The 18,964-nt window shown below is 41.7% G+C and overlaps 1 protein-coding gene across 4 annotated transcripts in view; it reads left to right on the forward strand.

Annotated features, from left to right (window-relative positions):
- DIAPH2 (diaphanous related formin 2) overlaps nucleotides 1–18,964 on the forward strand; it is a 168,826-nt gene that overhangs the window by 99,610 nt on the left and 50,252 nt on the right. For all 4 annotated transcript variants that reach the window (XM_074551318.1, XM_074551319.1, XM_074551320.1 and 1 more), the window contains 2 exons: nucleotides 8,177–8,312; nucleotides 18,506–18,601. In XM_074551318.1, the coding sequence (XP_074407419.1) occupies nucleotides 8,177–8,312; nucleotides 18,506–18,601 (232 nt within the window). The remainder of the gene's footprint in view (nucleotides 1–8,176; nucleotides 8,313–18,505; nucleotides 18,602–18,964) is intronic.

An 18,964-nucleotide genomic window follows, 5' to 3' on the forward strand; every position in this document is an offset into this window, starting at 1 on the left:
GACCGGGGCAAACATTAAAAGTTCACAGTGAAGGATTTTTGTTTTTCTGTAAGGGGCAAAAAAATTACAAAAAAAGAATTAAGATTTTCTGCGATATTTTGATGCTTGCAAGAAGTTTCCCCAGAGGAGGAATATGCTGAAATTCCTTTCATCTGTGGGATTTATTTTCAAAAAGTAATAAGTATTGATAAGAATTGAGGAGCAATCAGATAAGAGTGGGGTAGAGAACATCTCCAACCATTCCCTGGAGCAGCACTGTGTTAAATTTGTCCTGTTTCTATTCCTGACACCTCCAAGGGCTCCATCAGCTTCTTGTGGAGTTTTGGTGATTGGCTGAAGTGTGATTCCAGATATTTTATAACCATTGATGGCTCATTTTATCCTGTTTGCCATTCTTTGCTGTTCTTGCTGGAACAAGAACTGTTTGTTGAATAATTCTCCTTTCCTGTGCCTTGAGCCAGGTCGGTTTGGAGACTCCAAAGTCCTCCAGGTGGCTGCAGTACCACAGGAATTAAATAAACATTTCCACAGGATTCCCCTTTGCCATGGAACAGGAGTCAAATTCAAGGCTGGAGAATAAATAGAAAGGTGGATTCTCCTGGAGCCAGCTGCAAATTGAATTGAAAGTAGCAAAAAGGGTGGTTTGGTGTGGGCTTTATTTTTTTTCCTCTATTTGTTGTGGGTTTTCTTTTTTTCCCTCTCTGCCGTTAAAGATCTACTGGATGATAATATTTCTTTAATATTTAGAACTCTTCTGAAGAAGATGTATTTTTTTCCGTTTTTAGTCCTTTATTCCATTAGAAGAAAACACAAATTTCCATTGTCCTTGAGGGCAACCTGATACAACATCAGGCCCAAAAGGATCAGGCTCTTATCAAATAATGATTAATCCTGCCTGGAGCAAGATGCCAGTTTGTTCTTTTCCATTTTTTGTCTTTAACTTGCTGTCTCACACTCTGTACCAAGTGACCTGTAATGTTTTCAGGCTGTCACTTTCTCAGTGTTTGTTTGTGTTGGTGGCAGAGGACTTGAAAACCTCCCCCAAATGTGTCACTCCTGCATTTGTAAATGAACAAAAACTTCCTTTCCTGTGCTGGGGAAGCTGTATGAAATATGCACCTCAGCACTAGATGGGAAAATTTCCTTTTTTCCTAAAATTTTTTTCCTTTTTCCTTAAAATTTCCTTTTTTTCTTTTTAATTTAAAAACCCACTTAAATGTTTTAGGTTTTGTTTGCTCTGTGAGCTTCCTTTAATGCAGATGGTCTTAAAGGTGAATTTTGAGTCTAAAAAAACCAAGTTGTTTTTGCAGCAGGAAAAGGGATTTTTGGGTCCAGTTGCATGATAAGCAGAGAGGCTGGTTTGTTTGGAGTGATATTTTTTATCTGCTAGACACTTTTATCAGTGGGGACTGCTTCCCTCGCATTTGTGTAAATGCAGCTTTTTAAATAAGGAATTAAATCTTAAAGTCCATTATGAATGCGCTTTGAGGACAAGGGTTTATTCCAGTTCCAGGCAGTGTTTAAGCAGATGTGAGTAACTCATCAGGTGGCAGGATGAGAGATGGGTTTGGTGAAACAGCAGTGAAATAAATTGTCCTTTTGTATCAGCACTGCTATTGATTGATGGCTGCTGTGTGCCCTCAGGGCAGCATCCACAAAGTGAAAACCTCCCCAAAATGAGCAGGCACATTCAGTGATCAGCAAACTGAACACTTTTTATTGGTGCCCACCTCTCTGGGCTCCAGGATTTTGTGAGATTGATGCCCTGCCCCAGACAGGACAGGAACATCAGTTATATTTCCTTCATACCGAGCAGCTTTTCCCAAGTGTGTTCAGCATCCTGAGGACAAATGGACCTGCAAGACCCTTCCTTCTCCCCAATATTTGTTTATTACTTGCTACAAAGGAGCTTTCAGGCTCTGTGACTCAGGAGTGGTTTTTGTGGTGGCTTTTTTGAAGTGTCCCTGGAATGCAGCAGGTCATTTGCTGCAGTAATACAACTCAATGAATCCACAATACATAAATAAATACATAATAAACATCTGATTTACCATGAAATACAGTGCATAGGCAGGCTAAATTCCCAGCTTTCAAACTCATAAATTGTGTTTGCAATTCAGGAGTGGTTTAAAAGAAAGGCTCTTTTTATTCATTGTTTTCTCTGGTTATTTGTCTGGGAATACACTTCATCCCTTCTGCCTAAAAAGTAACAGTTCTTTAATGCAGCCTGAAAGATAACAGTTTCCAGCTAGCAGGAAGCTGGGAAAAAATAAAGAATAATGAGCAAGAAGTATTTTCTTCAGCGAAATTTCCCAAGAGGTGGTACCAAAAGTGAAACACTGTCCTTATCAACAGGCAATATACAGCAAACCCTGCCTCCCCCTGCCCAAACCCAAAACACAAACCTTTTGTGAGCTCCCAGTTCTCATCTGAGTGTTCACAATGGGTTTTAATCATTATCCTGAACAAATCAGGAATTAGGGGTGGGCTAGGAAAGGATGCAGGTGCTGGAATTCACACAGGAGCAGTAACTCAGTTTATTTACCAGGGGTTAGTAAGTGCTTTGTTCATGGCGTAAAACACAAGGATGGCATTTCTCTTGGAAGCTCCCCAAAAAGTGCAAAAATAAATAATAATAAAAGAAATTAAACTGAGTTCAAGTACACTGTGTTGGCAAGGGTAGAAATAAGTGCCCAGCTCGAGTTGGGATTTTGTTCTGACCTTGTTGTTTCTCTCTTGAGGTGGCTCTTTGTGGCACCACTGGATGCCACATTTCAGGGTAGAGATGCCATTGATTGGGGAATATTTTCAAAAGTTATAGTGGAGAACATGGTCCAGAGGAAACCATGAAGTTAAATTTCCTCATCTTGAAAGGAACAGGATTTAAAAGGTTTCTTTAGTTTTTTTTTTCTGTTTTATATTCAGTGCCGGTAGCAGTGAGTCCAACTGAGAAATGTCATTATTTCCAGGCATTATCTTTGAAAGTTTGTAATATTTAAATGAGGATTTTGAATCCTCATTCCACTCTGAAGGCAGAGCCTGGTTTGGGATTTGGGCTGAGGCAGAGCTGAAGCTGTTGAGGATCTCTTGTGAGGCTTTGCCTTCATTACCTGCTGTGCCCAGGCCAGCAGAGACCCTGCACAGGAGATGTGTGCAGGTTCCAGCTGCCAACATCTGCACTCAAACCTTCCTGAAACTCTTGTGTTAGAACGAGCCTGACTTCTCCAACACCTCCAAGTTTTCTCTCACATTTATCACCTTCTTTCCCGTCCATCCCCTTAGCCTCATCATTCTGTTTGTTCCTATATCCCATTAAGATAATTTGATAATTGGAATCCGTGTTTGTCTTAATTGTGATTCCAGATTGATCAGTGCATTATTGCAGCTTCATTTAGTGTGATGCTGCTGGAGTCAATTACAGCTCATTCCCTTGCCCGGGTTCAGATCTGCTTGCCTGGCACGTGTGGGAGAGCCCAGGCTGCTGGGGCTGCTGATCCTGTCAGAACACAGTGCAAGGTTATTGAAGTTGGAGGGAGACGACCCACCTTGCGTTGGTCAGCATCGACTCCGATTTATTAATCAATCAATCACCTTTTATAACAGTGTTAATCAAGTTCATGCATATTGCAAAATCTGAGCTCACAATAGGTCAGAGATAACACACCAACTCCTCCTTATGTTTCCAATATCAAGATTTGGGTTCTCAAAATTATTCTTGCTTTCCCAAAACAGCCAAAGATAGAACATCCACTTGTTATGAGAAAGCTGCCTGAGAACTCTGGTGTGCAAGGCTCTCAAGGCCTTCATGTTTGCCACTTTTACCTGTAGTTAAAAATAACCTGAGAACCTCTGCTGTTCACAGAAACAGGCTGTGAGAATCTGCTCCTCACAGCTGCCTTCTAGGCCATCCCTGAAAAAATCTCCAACACAAGGTGTGAGGAGCCTCCAGGAAGGAGCTGCAGCTGTGGGAGTGTGCCCCTGCCGTGTTGTTTTTCCCACATTTGTTATTTCTTTGCAGTGTAATGCCATAATGCCTCCCACCCTCTGCAGTGCCTCCTTCCACCAACCATGTCTTGCAGGCAGTCTGCAAAGTCTTTCCAAGGCAGGCGTTTTTATTTTGTTATTTAATTACATTTTGTCCTTATATACTACACCGGGTGTAATTCTCACAGTCTCTTTTAAAATCTGTCAAAATTTTCTACCCACAAACTTTGAAACCTTTCAGCATGTCACATTCAAGGTCTTGCTATTAAAAAGAGTAATTCAGTTTTTTTACTAGATTCAGGCTCTTGTATGAACAGTTCTTACAGACTTACCTTAGAAAGAATTTTTGTTAGGAAGTCCGAAGGATTGTGCTCACATGATGATGTGCCAGAACACTGATTTTTGTCTTCCTTGATCCAGAAAGATTGCTTTTGGAACAAAACAATAATTGGTCTGCCCCGGGCCGTGGTTTCTCTTTTAGGGTTGTACCCAAACACACAACATTTGTTTTCCTGGGTGTGTTTTCTGTAAAAACAGTGATTCAGCTTTGTTTTTGTGTGTGTACTTCAGCTCTGGGTCCCTATCAGGAACAACCTGAATGAGCTGTGTGTGTTTATTCTGCTCTCCAAATATTGACGGACAGGAGCAGGAAACCAAACTGTCCACTCAAGGGCCATTTAATAATGATTCCATCTTATTACCCAGTGCAGTAATTAAGTGATACCAAGGAGCTTTTCATTGGTACTGTTAAATTTGGTGAGTAAGCACTGCAAAACAATTTGGTTACTAAACACTGCAAAAAATTTTGTTTAGTAACCAGCGCAGAGCTGGTGTGCCTGGGCAGTTTTTGGTGGTTTTGCAGCTCCCCTTGCCCAGCCCTCTGTCCCAGCCCAGCACATTTCTGTCCCTGTCCCAGCGCTTCACTGCCACCCTGCAGGAATTCAATTTTCTGCCCTTGTTTAATGCCAGCTCTTCCCCGTTATTTCCATGGGGATAACAATGTATTTAAATGTGTGTTATCCTCCAAGGAACACCCAGGAAGGATCTGCCTTTTACATGCGCACTGATTGCTCAATCTGCTGTGTTTTAACTGAATTTCTGTAGATTAACTTCCAGATAATCTGAGCTGGTCGTTCCTAACGATTTATGGCTGGGGAGGATTATTTTGCTGGAAGTTCAGCTGACATATTTTGCAGTTGCAAGGCAAATTTGGGAAGGCCTGGGGGATCACAGGCAGCCTCATTATTGGTGCATGACCGCTTTGTAGCCAGCTGCATCTTTAATATCCAGGGAGATTTGTGCATTACAGTTTGTTTTCTTTCTTCTTGTTTTTAATAATTTACCTTCGAGAGTCTATTTACAACCGTGTCGATGTGTGAATATGTTTGTCTGTCAAAACTTAAGATATGTGCAGAATGCAAGAGATGCATTAATTTTTTATTTGCTTCTTAAGGAAGCCAAGCTGTAAACTGGCAGTGCTGAGTGCCAGAGCTGCACTTCAGTGAATCCTAATAAACACAAGGGGGAACATCAAACTGTGTGCTCCTTCAAGTAACTCACTTAAAAAGAGATAATATTCCTTGCTGAATCTCTTTGCTCTGCTAGGAGAGACAATAATTCAGTTTTGGTTTTATTATAACAAAGCAAACCCACACTCAAACTTTCTCTAACTTTTAATTTGCTGTTGAATTAGCAAAACTGCTTGCCCTTATGCACCAACCAAAATAACAGAGGGTCGTGAAAAGCCCATCAATAAAAGGGTTTTATGCATTTAAATATTTCTGTCTGCTGAGATTCACTTGAAAATTATTTCCCTTTTTGCATGCACTTACATGTTTTCAGAAGACAGCATCTAGATGAGTACTTTTCAAAATGTGCTCTAAAGCTGTTGAGAAGGCTTTTATTCTTACCAGAGGATTGCTTCTTTTGTGTGATTTCTAACTGTTAGATTAGTTTAGTTTTAATTGGAGAATAAATTTAGTTGTCCAGTAGATCCCTATGAACAGTAGCAAGTTCTTTGTCACAGTATTGCAGTATCAAAACTGCTGATTTTTATTCCCTCTTTTAAAAGCAATTACAGAACTTGGTTTTTTTTTTTTTTTAGTTTTCAAACTGATCTTTACCTTTTGAAGTAATTCAGCCTGTAAAACTACACAGAGAGGGAATCACTGGCATTTGAGAGTTGAAACAAAACCCCTGCTAATCTGGAATAGCACTGTTCTGTGTTAGAAGAAATTCACTGCAACTCAAATGTTTGGAAGAGAAAAGGTCTGGGGGAATGTAAAAGGATGCCATGAGAGAGAAAAATAACCCTTTGCAGCAGAACTGTAGGAAATGAATCTGATTGATACAGTTCAGGCAGAGCAGATGCTGTATAAACCACTGTACACCTGAGTCAAAATTCTCTTTATTTACATTCATCATCCATCAGCTTTGAGAAACTATGATCAAATTTGTTAGCAATATTAATTTAAATAGAAAGCATGCTTATAAATATAGATGGAAAAAGACTTCTTTTGCTTTCTGCTCTGACTCTGATAGCAGGTGGGAGTATGTTCCTGCCAATGATTTATTTCCAGCTTTCAGCTAACTCTGACTAAATGTATAGCAGTAAATGACATAACAAATCTGGAATGGGTAAGAGTCCAACTCCTGATGGAGGGGAGCAACAAGCAAGTCCATTCCAGGAGGTGGATGGGTGTACATAGATAAAAAGGGCTCCTCTCACACACAGTTATCAATATTTTCTTATCTTGTTGCTCTCCAGGAAGATTAAACCTTTCTTTTGAATGCCTTTTGGGTTTTTTTGATCACCATTGGTATCCATTCTGTTTTATGAAGTGCAGTCTGAGTCTTCCTTCAGATAGAGCTCATAGAGTTTGGCTCAAGGAGAATTTCCAGATAAAATTTAACTTTAGAGCTTGTTTAGTTCATTCTGCTGGTAGAAAATGTGATGGAATCTGTGATGTGATCACAGAATGTCAGTGGCTGCTGAGCTACCAGTGCAACCATGACATTTCATATTTGCTTTCTCTGTGAGACTGGGGGCATCTCCGCCCGTTCCAGCAGTAAAATGAAATTTCTGTCAGGTGGGATTGAATGTGCAGTGACAGAACTGTCCAAAACCAAAAGGGACAAGACATTGGCTTTGCCCTTTAGTTGTCTTTTTTTCTGGAAGAAAAGGTGTTTGTGGTGTTTGTGCTGCAGCTGGCTCTGTGCTGGGGCAGCGAGTGCAGTTTTCCTGGTGCATTTCCCTTGGTGCATTTCCCTTGGTGCATTTCCCTTGGTGCATTTCCCTTGGTGCAGTTTTCCTGGTGCAGTTTTCTTGGTGCATTTCCCTTGGTGCATTTCCCTTGGTGCATTTCCCTTGGTGCATTTCCCTTGGTGCATTTCCCTTGGTGCAGTTTTCTTGGTGCAGTTTTCTTGGTGCAGTTCCTAGTGCAATTCTTGGTGCATTTTGGAGTAAGGCTGTGCCAGCAGAGTCTCAGTAAAACAGGGCTGAAATTTGGTGTTTGACCTCAGGAAAGCCCCGAAAGGCCACATTTAAAGATGCTGCCCCTTGCTTGAATGATTATTCTGTATTTGGAAGCATTTGGGATTCTTGGATTTTTAATTTGCTCTATATAGCAAATACATAACCCATTACCTCAGAGACCTCAGGTATAACCTATTACTTCAGAGATCTTTTAGTCATAACCTAAAAATTCAGCTATTTTCCATTGCTTCTCCTGTGTTTTCTGAATTTTAGACATCCACACTGGCTATATCAACAAAAATATTTGATGAGTTATATTTAAATTTTAGCAACTGAGTTTCAACCACTTGTAATTGAATTTCCATCGCAGTGGACACTTGGCTTCCTCCCCACTCATCCCTCCTAAGAGCATGGCACAATATTAATATTGCAATCTTAACAGGGAAAAATACAAACGTTGCTGCTGGAAAAAAAAAAAAAAATTCCTTATCATAAATACAAAGCTATTTCAGTTCCTCATTGCCTTTATCAATAACTCTCACATGTATAAATAGTGTGGTGAAATAGTGTGGTGCATTATGTTCTTTCCAAAATTCCTGCGCGTGCTCCAAGTGTTGGGTCAAGTCCCCGGTTCCTTCTCCTCTTATTTCATTTCAAACCAGGTTATTTTGGTTCTCCTCAGCGCACACACACTCACATTCCTTCCCTCTGATGCAGGAGGCGTTAAAAGAAAACAACAAAAGGAGAGAATTGGAGGAGAAGACCAAGAGGGCCAAGCTGGCCAAGGAGAAGGCGGAGCGGGAGAGGCTGGAGAGACAGAAGAAGAAGCAGCAGCTGATTGATATGAACAAAGGTAAGGCAGCACTTTTAGCTGAGAGATTATCATTAAAAAAGGCAAAAACAAGTCAGGAATTATAAACTGAAGACTGTGATCAATATAAGAAATACTTGCTGGCTGTTCTGAAAGCTGGAAAAAGTTCACTTTTCAAAGTGGGAAATTCTGTTTAGTTTCAGCCTACCTGGTCGTGTCATCCCATTTCTGCCACTTAATGTGTGTAATGTTCCTTTCCAGGCGTGGTGTTGGGAATTATTGGCTTTTTTTGCATTTGTAGCACTTCATTGATTTTTTTTTTCCTTATGGATTGACTTCCAAGAAGCAGTGTCCTCCTTGCTTTGTTGTTCATTTCATTCTGTAAACATCTCTATAATCAAGGCATTGTGGCAATTAATGTCTTTCTTTTTGGGCTTGGGGGTCTGTGCTAGGATGGATGTTCTCCCTGTAGTCCTATTAGGAGCTGGAAAATCTAGTTGAGCTTGGAGCCTGAGCTCAGAGTGACATTTCAGCACGATAAAAAGCAATGTGTTGAGCTTGTCAGCTGGGGGAATATTGTATTCCACATGAGACCTCTGTGACACAGAGGGAGGTAAGAAAGCAGAAGGAATGGGGTGGGTTTGATGTTGATGCTGTGCAGATTTCCAGAAGGTTGTAAAACAGAGGCTTTATTCTTACCTGACTCCAGAAGGCAAGGAGAGGTAAAATTGGATTTAGGCAAGAGATCACTCGCAGTTTTTGTTCAGTTTCTATGAGTTTGTGTTAATCTGCTCATCTGACCCAGCAATAAAAACACCTGTCCTTGTTATCCATTTAGCAGGCCCTGCTCAGGGAGAAATGCTGCAGTGGCACCACAAATCCTGTGAGCTTTGGCCTTGCTGCAACTGGCACTGGCACTGCCTGGAATGTTCTGTAGAAATTCTTGTCTATGGATGACAAACTTTATAATCAGATCATGTAAAGATTAGTCTCATTTCAGTATAAGTCCTATTATATTAGTCCTATTTCAGTATAGCTATAAACAAAAAGTAAAATTTAAACACAGGGTGATGCATAAATAGATTTTCTTTTCTCTGTGAAGTTAAACTAGTGAAGGTTTCTAATGAGAATTTTCTAATCCATTCTTTCAGGATATGATTGATATTTTTTAAAAATATGCCACCTGCCACAAAAATGCCACAAAAGAATAGAAGAAAAGGTTTCATCAGAAGGCTGGCTAAGAATAGAATGGAAGGAATGATAACAAAGGTTCTGTCTTGGACTGTCTGTCCGAGCCAGCTGACTGTGATTGGCCATTAATCAGAAACAACCCCATGAGCCCAATCCCAGATGCACCTGTTGCATTCCACAGCAGCAGATAACCATTGTTTGCATTTTGTTCCTGAGGCCTCCCAGCTTCTCAGGAGGAAAAATCCCAAGGAAAGGATTTTCCATAAAAGATGTCTGTGACACACACCTTCATTTTTCTGCCTTTTCCCCTTTCCAAGCAGGTGAGGGGACACCACTCTGAGCAGTGGCACAAATCACACTGACAGCACTCTGCTTTCCATCAAGAAAGTCTTTTCCTATTAAATGATACAAGTAAAGTTCCATTTTGCATTGTAGTCCTCTCTCAATGAAAATGCAAATGTCTGAATGTCTTTACATGGCCCAGTGCACCAAACCTGCCATTTAAATAACTAATGTTTGGAAACCTGTGACACAAAGTTAGTTTAATACTTCTAAAATATTTTTTTCCAATTTGTAAATATTTTAAAACACCCATTTCACATATTACAGCTCTGCTGCTGTGCTGGGAGGAGGGCTAAACCTCCATCCCCAGTGGATTCCATCACATTGATATTCAATTGACTATTTTTGCCAAATAACTAATTTTTTCTTGATGCAGCTACCTCTGTGTGCTCATTGCTGCTTATATAAACAGTTTGTAAATTTGTCTAAGTGAATGTGACACAGCAGGCTGAGAGGAAGGAGGCAGATGTCCTCTCAAGCTGTCACTTGGACAAGGTGATTTTCACCCAAAGGCTCATTTTAACCTCACCCTCCCTCAGCTCTTGCTCTGCATCTCCCAGAGTCAGATTTGACTCAGAGCTGCAGCCTTGGAGGTCACAGCAATTGGCTTCCTGCATTTGACAGCTTCTTGTGCAGTCCTGTAAAAAGGATTTTTCCTGTTTTCTGGCTGTTCAGTGACCGCTTTTTGTGTGGTCACAGATTAGGTTAGTTATAATTAATTAGCTGAAAATTAATATCTGTTTCTTGGTGTAACTATAGAAGAGCACAGTGTGGCCAGAATCAAGAGTTGTTCTGAATATTTCCTAGTGATGAAGGAACTCAGGCTTTGGCAGTGTTTTGAAGACCCCTTTACTCAGTTTGGTGGTTTTGTGCTTTGTGTAACTGAGCTGCCACAGAAACACTACATGTAAACTGATAAAAAACCTGCTGAACATTCCGAAATATTTAAAGATGAATGCAAAAAAATAATTTAAAAAAACACTATAAAAATGAATATTTCAAAAAGTTACCAAGCTGGTTAGCACTGAAAAGCCCAGGTTTCCGGGTGAGGTTGGGAGGCACAGAGAGGTTTGTGCCTCATGCACACACCTGGAAATCTGGAGTCTGACAGCTCAAATCATGAACAATTCTTGCTCCTTATGGGAGACGAATTGGGAGGAGAAGCCTTTCGTGGCTCCCGTCTGATTCCACATCTGCAGAATTCCTGCAGCATTGCCTCTGTGTGCCTGGTGAAGGGACAGGGGAGAATTGGAGAATTCAGCTTCCTGGAGCTGCAGAGTGTGACTGCAATTCTGATGCAAATGTTATTTAATCAGAAACAGTTTTGCTCTTCATTATATCTGATTACCATGGCAATTAAAATCACCTTTTAACTACCAGCATTCGGGTAAAAGACAGAATGAGCTTTCTCAGTCCCAATTAGGGCTGAATTAATTGTTTTGAAGACATATTGCCATTCTCCCCTAGTGCAGCTGAAGGTAATGCCAGTGCAGTTCTGTGCTGGAGCTTGATGGATATTCCTGTTTTCCCGTTCCAAGTGCCCCCATGGCAGATTTCATGGGTTTTTCATTCAGACTGGGGTGTTCTGTTTCCTTGGGCTGGTGTTTGGTTTCACTGGTGCAGGTTATAATTCCAGGGGTTGCTTTTACTGCAGTTTTCTGATGGTTTTGTGCTTTTGTGGTTGGTTTGTCTTCCTTCCACGTCCTTTAGCATAAACAGAAATCCATACTAAGCTTATTACGTGTTACACGTTATTTTGTAAATGTCTTTTTGGATTTCTCTATTTGCTGGTGATTGCATGGGCTACCTGGAGTGGTAAATCTTGGCTCTTATTTGCATTTTAAAGATTATTAGTTTGTGGTGCTGGATGTCAATGAGGCAAATGTTGAAATTCCTTCGGGAAGTCATTATTTCTCATATTGACATTGATGGTCTGTTTGAATATGCTGCACACCTCCTGAAACCTGAAATTCACAGAACAAAAACCAGATTGAGCTTTGCATTATGCTCCAAGGTGAGCATCTACAGGTTTGAGTTTTCCTCTTCAAAGCAGTTCTGCAGGAATTGCTAAAAAACTTTGCAAGAGCTGTTTGTGCAGAGTTTAAAGGGGTCCTCAGAATGGGGTGAGTGTCAGAGTCACTGAGCTGCTGCTAAATGGGTCAGAAACAGCTCAGGAGAAATGCAAATGGATGGGAGCATGGACAGGAAGTTAGGAAGAAATTACAGCTTGAGATTTAATCTCACCTTTAAATGCTTTGCTCTGGAAAAATTTGGTTTTGATATTGAAGATGGCCCATATGGTTCCTTCTGATTGAGTTTATTGGGGGGAAAAATTATTAGACTGACAAATCTGTGACTGGGATAATTGCAGGGAAGAAAGAGAAATTGGATTCTTTGCTCTTAAAAGTAGGTTTCTTGGGGACTGTTTACTGAGCAGTAACAAGTAGTAACTTCAGGGAGTTTTCTATGCAAATTCAACTTTTCCTTAGAGAAATTATTTGTGTTTCAAAAAGTAGGTACTGTTATTAATAGTGAAAGTAGCCTTAATTTTGTTTATATCAGTGCTGTATAACAGTTGATATTTTGTAGAACTTACAAGGTTAAAAAGCATTTCAGAAATAATTATTGATCAGCCTTACTGTAAGGCTGGTTCGGGAATCAGGGTGGGCTGGGGAGCAGAATCACCCCTGGCTCTGTGTAAGGGCTGCTCAGTGATGAGAAATCCCCCTGAATTATCAACAGTTTCCAGTTCCAAAACAGCCCCCACAGCTGCTGTGAGGAAAACTAACTCTATCCCAGTCGAAACCATCATCAGTATTAAAAAAAGTAAAGTAAAAATTCATTAAGAATGTGTAAGAACTCCCCTTTCCTCGAAAGAACTCCCCTTTCCTCCCAAAACTTTTTTTCCCCTAAGATGTTAGAGTTGTTCAATAATAAGAACTTTTAAAAGGAATTTATTAACAAAGGTAAGAGCATTGATGATTTGTTCTGCCTTACATATCTGCTCATCTCAGAAATTGAAAGTTGCTCAGCACTGTAGCTTAAATGCAGCCTTGGAGCTGCACAGGACTTTATTTACAGGTGCAGTTACTGAGCTGTCACATGGGATTTTTTTAGGGTTAGGGTTTTTTTGGTGAGCTGCACAATCTTTTCCTTCCCACACAGAGGCAATCTCTTCCAGATAATTCACATTGCATCTCTGTGAGGTGTGGTCCTTGCAGCTCCAGGGGCTCTGTGAGGGCATCGCAGTGAGGCCACAGCAGACCTTGACCATTGGGACATTTTCTCCCAAAAAATTAAAAAATGTGCATTTCAAACATTGTTTTCAATCTCCTGCCTGTACAACAAAGCAGATTTTTTTTTTTCTATTAATTTATTTAAGCCTGAGGTCAGGTTATCACCAACAATATTCTTAATTGGTGTGTGAGCAAGGCTTTGCCTTGTTTTGTGCACTGACATGAGCTGGGGTTCACTTCCAGTCACACTGTCCTAACTTGTTCTCCTCTAATTAAAAAGTAAATAAGAGGCACGAGACACCACTCTGCTGCAAGCTGCAGAGCAGCACTGCTTCCTGGAGATATTTATTATGCATGCAAAGCGAATTTAGCAAATGAATAAAATGCAAATATATGAGGAGAACACAAAAACACGCTTTCCCAAAGACATTGAGAGCTGACCTTTTTAAGGGAATATATTGCAATTAAAAATTCTGGTGCTGGTTATGAATAAAAAGTCTTGTTTAAAAGTTTCTACAGGACACCCATTAGACTTTGAAAAGTGCATTAAAGTTCAAAGCCAAACAGGGTAGTGCAAAATGTGAATAGAAGCACAATTTCAAAACCCTTTGGAGCAGCAGGAGGCAGCATGTGTTACCTAATGAGATATTTGACTGGACTCTTTCAGTAAGGATCTAAATTTATGAAAAAATTCCTGCAGAATTCCTGTAAACCTTTACCCAAATGGCTGTGCAATATCTACACTTCTTATTAACTTAGGTCAGTTTGGAGTCTGTATATTTGTAATAACGAGTACAAGATGTTCTGCAAGTGCACGAGGAAAATAGTAGAAAATAAAAATGTGCCAGCAAAATATGTTTGTAAATATGTACAGGTAGTGCTGCAGCCATCAGAGCAGACTGATTACTGAAGGGATTGATTATTGATTATTGATTAAGGAGGGAGGGCAGCAGAACCCCCCAGGAGCAGCAGCACCTTCCCAGCTGCGGCTCTGAGCCGAGGGAAGCAGATCCATGGAGCTGGACCATGGGCTGAGCTCCGGGGGAGAATCTGCAGCCCCCAGCTATCCCAGCAGCTGGCACCTGCTGAAATATCCCCCTAAAGTTCATTTGGAGCCCTTTTGGTCAATATTGCTGCCTGGCAAAGCCCAGCAGGGCCAGGCTGGGTTCGGGGGCTGGCAGTGCCATCCTGGGGCTGTGCTGCGCTCAGAAGGTTTTGGGTTTTTATTTTTGCTCTGCTGGCACTGCCCGGGTGCCAGAGCACAGGAGGAGCTCGTCCTGCATCCCTGCAGGGGCTGCTGAGCGTGGCTGGAGGATCTGTGCTGCCTGGGTGCTGGAATGCACCCCTGTCACACCCAAGGCTGGGATTTATTTATCAGGGGGGATTTCTGTCCTGTCACTGCTGTAACCAGGCTGGAGCCCCGCTGCTCCTGGAACCACAGCATCTGGGCTTTTGTGGCTGTTTCTTGGGTCACCTCTGCAGATTGGAGCTCCTGTGAAGTTACAAACATTAATTCATTTATTCCAAAGCTTCTGCGTGTCTGGTCTCTTCAGCAGTGCAAAGAGCAATAATATTGTTCTATGGAAGAATAAAGCTATTTTGTCTTTATGGTATATTAAAAATGGCCCAAATCTGCTGAGCAGCACTGGTGTGAGCCCTGGGCCCTGCAGGAGCATTTCTGAAACTCCCAAAAACACACCTGAGTGTGGTGCTCCAAAACAGAGGAAACAGAATTGGTGTCAAACCCAAATCCAAGCAAATGGGGCTCATAGTTAACACTTCAATTCATCACTGAGAATCCTTTTGCAGTCTCTTTGACACCTGGAGTCAATCTGGCTCTTTGCTAAGGCAAATCAAAGAAATTACCAATTTTTTTTTTTGCATGTCTCCACACATTTTCTCTTCTTTAAATGCTTGGGGCCAACTTGGAGCAGAAACAATGAGGAAGAAAATTACTTGTTCCAGATGAAACTCCTGTCCTTGTGTACAATGAAAGACATCTAAAAGACAAATAATGATTATGTGTTTTATTTCTGCTGACAGGAATGTTGGAAACAAGTTTTTAGTTTTCAAACTTCTGGCAATTTCTGTCTTTGTTTTTTATTTGTGTCTATAAATTGCTGTGGGTGGTATAGAAATGACAAATGGAGGAGGTTGCTGGTGCTGTGTGAAGAACTGCAGCAAGAACTATAGGGAAAGACTGAAATTCCTGTTGAATTTTATTTATCAATTTTAATCAGGACTCCCTGAAAATGCAGTTATTTCTCCAGTTCCCACTTAACCACCTGAAGACTGTGATTAGGATGCAATGCTGAGATCAGACCTTGCATGAATTTGACTTTGAGGAGTTAAAAATCTCATCACTCTGTCCTGCAGCTTCCTCAGTAATGTGTTTTATGTTGTACATGCTGGCATCCCAAAGCCAGGCTGGCTTTTGGCACTTGCAGTAATTAGCAGGTAGAGCAGCTCACTCAGCAAAAAAAAAAAAAATGGAAGGCTGCATAAACATTCATGAAGTATTGAAGGGTTTTTGTCTTTTTTAATAAACTCTGCCAGCTCTTACTTTTAATGAAGATCGAAGAATATTGTAATTTTTCTACACATTAAATATTCCAGATATTAACTAGTTCTGGGTGTGCAGTCACTGCCATTAAGTGTTTCAGACCAACTTGATGTGTATTAATTTGGACAAAGTGTATTCACAGACCTTTGATTTTGAAGGTAAATTTAATACAGAGCCAACAGCAAATCAATGAATAAGCATGGGTAGGATAAGAAGCACAAAGAAAAACAATTATGTTGCACAGTTTGGAGAAAATTCTGGCTTTGGATGTGAGTGAGAATTGAGGAAAGCTAATTTGCTTATTTATTTTGCTGGAGCTCAGTTGTTTAAGGCTTTTAGATGGAATGTAATTAAAACTGGTATTTCAGAGTCCTGTGCTGGTTCCTGCACTTGCTCTGCTCCCTTTCTCCTACCCTGGGTGTGCTGTGTGTGCACAATGGTGTCAGTTTAGGTGGATAGATAATTTAAAGGTATCCAGTAGTTATTCTAATGATCACCTTGTAGAAATTTGAACCAGGCTCTGTTTTAGGTGTGCTCTTACACCAAGTGTGGATTGAGTCTAATAAATGTGAATGTAACAGGGACAGGACAGAACAGCTTATTCATTAATAGCCTGCTTTTAAACTTGAGCATTTGAGAGCCTGAATGTGCATCTAACCTCCCACACCTCGTGTGAGTCAGAAGGTTTTACCATAATGTAATTTTTTTGCATAATGATCTTCCCTTTCCCAGATGGGGAAATTTGGGAGTTTGGAGTCTGAGAGATGTGGATGAAATGTCCACCTCCCTGCTGAGCCTAACCTATATTTTAGTTTTGGGTTATAGCACAGATATGGGAACAGAAAGAGGCATTCATCAGTAGTTTTGTAACCTTACAGTTCTTTGACCTCTATTTCTCATGCTGCTGAATGCTGCTGTCAACTGTTATTAACAGACTGAAATGCAAAGGAATGTAAAGACTCAAATATATAAAAAGAAGTAATTTTTCCACCCAGATTTCCATAATGCACCATAAAGTCCAGCAATTTAAAGGCTGCAAGTTAGCTCGGATATGGAAAAAAGCAAAATAAAAAACTGAGCAGAAGTAAAATTCAGCTGGTAAGAAATGTTACACCACTGACTTCTGCTACATGATTATCCCCTCCTCATTCTCCTTATGCCACCTGAAGATCATCCATGCTATTGATTGCATAGATGATTTTCCCAAAGATCTAGTGAGTTATGAAGTCGGGAGGCGTCATATCAAATATTTTCTGTGAGCTGCAATATTGAACTCTCTGCTGCTCAGTGCCATCAGATGCATTGATTGGATTGACCTGGTTGCACTTCAGGAAAGCCTGCAGCCATCCCAGCAGTGAGGCAGCCATCACTTGTCCGGTTATCTCGGCTGTTTGAGGGGCCTGGAAAGGCCCGAGGTGGCCTTGGGGCAGCCCGCGTATCGAAGGACGAGAAGAGGCTTCAGTTCTTCTTTCGGTTTTTATGTTTATTAATTGTTTATCTAAAAGATGTTCTTTCAGCCGAACAGAGATCTGCTCAGCAGTCAGCCATGGGCACACTGTCTGCCCTCCGGGGCAGCCACCTATTTTATACCCATTGTTACGTGTACAATATTTATCATTTTTCCCCAATACCATTTATTCTTATTACTCGGTCTACTCTCAGTAATAACCAATCCAAAGGTGCCACCATGGCCAAAGAAGATGGAGGAGAAGAAGAACAGAAGAAGGACAGGACACGCCCCAATTCCTCCATCTTACTCCTCTAAACCCCCCTGTACATAAATCCTAAACCCTGTGTTTCACTCTCTAATTAACTAATCCCTTCACCATTCACCCCGGTGAAGCCCTTCTATCCTCATCCTGTGTAGGGTCAAAGTGCAGCCACCAGACACTTCTGGCAACATTCCAGGAGTCCCGAGCCCCCCAAGGTGGTCTCGGTGGCCCAGCACCTCAGGACTGAGATCCTGAGATCCGACAATCACTCACCCAGCAGCTGCTGCCCCTCTGCATGCTGAGGATGCCATCAGTAATGCACAGGTGACATCTCCAGGCTGAAAGAAGGGTTGGCATCACCTTTGTTGGGTGGGCATCACCCACAGCGGAGCCACCTGCCCTGAGATGTGCCTGCCCCTTCTTTGGCAGCATTATGGAAACAGGACAACTCCTGGACTTTGTTGCCCTCTAAATCTGCTTGCACTTGCGCTGATGGGATTTTCTTGCTGAAAGAACAGTAGGGTTGGCATCGCCTTTGCCTGGTGGGCATTGCCCACAGCACAGAGTGCCCGCTGCCCTGAGATGTGCCGGCCTCTTCTTTGGCAGCATTATGGAAACAGGACAACTCTTGGACTTCTATTTGCTTCTAAATCTGCATGTAGCTGTACTGATGAAATTTTTTTTCCTGAGAGAACAGTAGGGTTGGCATCACCTTTGCCTGGTGGGCATTGCCCACAGCACAGAGTGCCCCCTGCCCTGCCAGCAGCCTTGCTCTGAGGTGTGCCTGCCTCCTCTTTGGCAGCGTTATGGAAACGGGGCAACTCTTGTGTCGCCCTGGGTTTTTAAGATTTTCTAAGCTTTCTGATGCTAACGTTCTTGTAGTGAGCTTTCTCACCCACTTTCTGTAAATAACTCATTGTTTTGCATTCCTTTATGGAGGAGGAGAATTTGATGGGCTGTTGGTTTGCCCAGTGTCATTGGAGAGGTGGCACTGTCACCCTCCAATCCACTGCCACTTTTGGAAACCTCTAAATGTTGGAGTCAGAAAATAAACTCCCCTTTTCCTTCACCTTGAGAACAGCGGTGTGCGCTTGTGTTCTTTCGTGTCCTATAGTGACACTCGCACTTCTGTTTCCTTGCAAGCCTGCTGGCAGCTGTGCTGATGGAGTTTTGTTTTCCTGCTCCCCACAGAGGGTGATGAGACGGGGGTGATGGACAGCCTGCTGGAGGCCCTGCAGTCGGGAGCAGCGTTCAGGGACCGCAGGAAACGAACGCCGCGAGCACAAGGTAAGGGAGATCCTGCAAACTTTGGGCTGAAATGAGCGGCCTCAGCTAAATGGGCTACTAAAATGTTGCCCATTTTAGCTACAAGCACAACAATCTGAAGTTCTTTGGCAAAGATTGCCACCAGTTTTCACTGTGCTGCTGTTGGGCACTGAGCCCCTATGAAAGCCCACCACCATCACAGGTTTTTAACCGGCCGCTCCAGCTCCAAGTGCACTAAGGGCTCCTGTTGTCTTTGCAATGGTATTTAAACCTCCCTGCACTAACTGTGCTTCATTCTTACAGCTGTAAGTATAATTAATTCATTGTAGGCGGTGCCTTGAGGAGTATTAGCTCCTTAGCAAACAAGATTTGAGTGTTCAGCTG

Source organism: Zonotrichia albicollis, chromosome 14 (genome assembly GCF_047830755.1).
Source record: "Zonotrichia albicollis isolate bZonAlb1 chromosome 14, bZonAlb1.hap1, whole genome shotgun sequence".
NCBI lineage: Eukaryota > Metazoa > Chordata > Aves > Passeriformes > Passerellidae > Zonotrichia > Zonotrichia albicollis.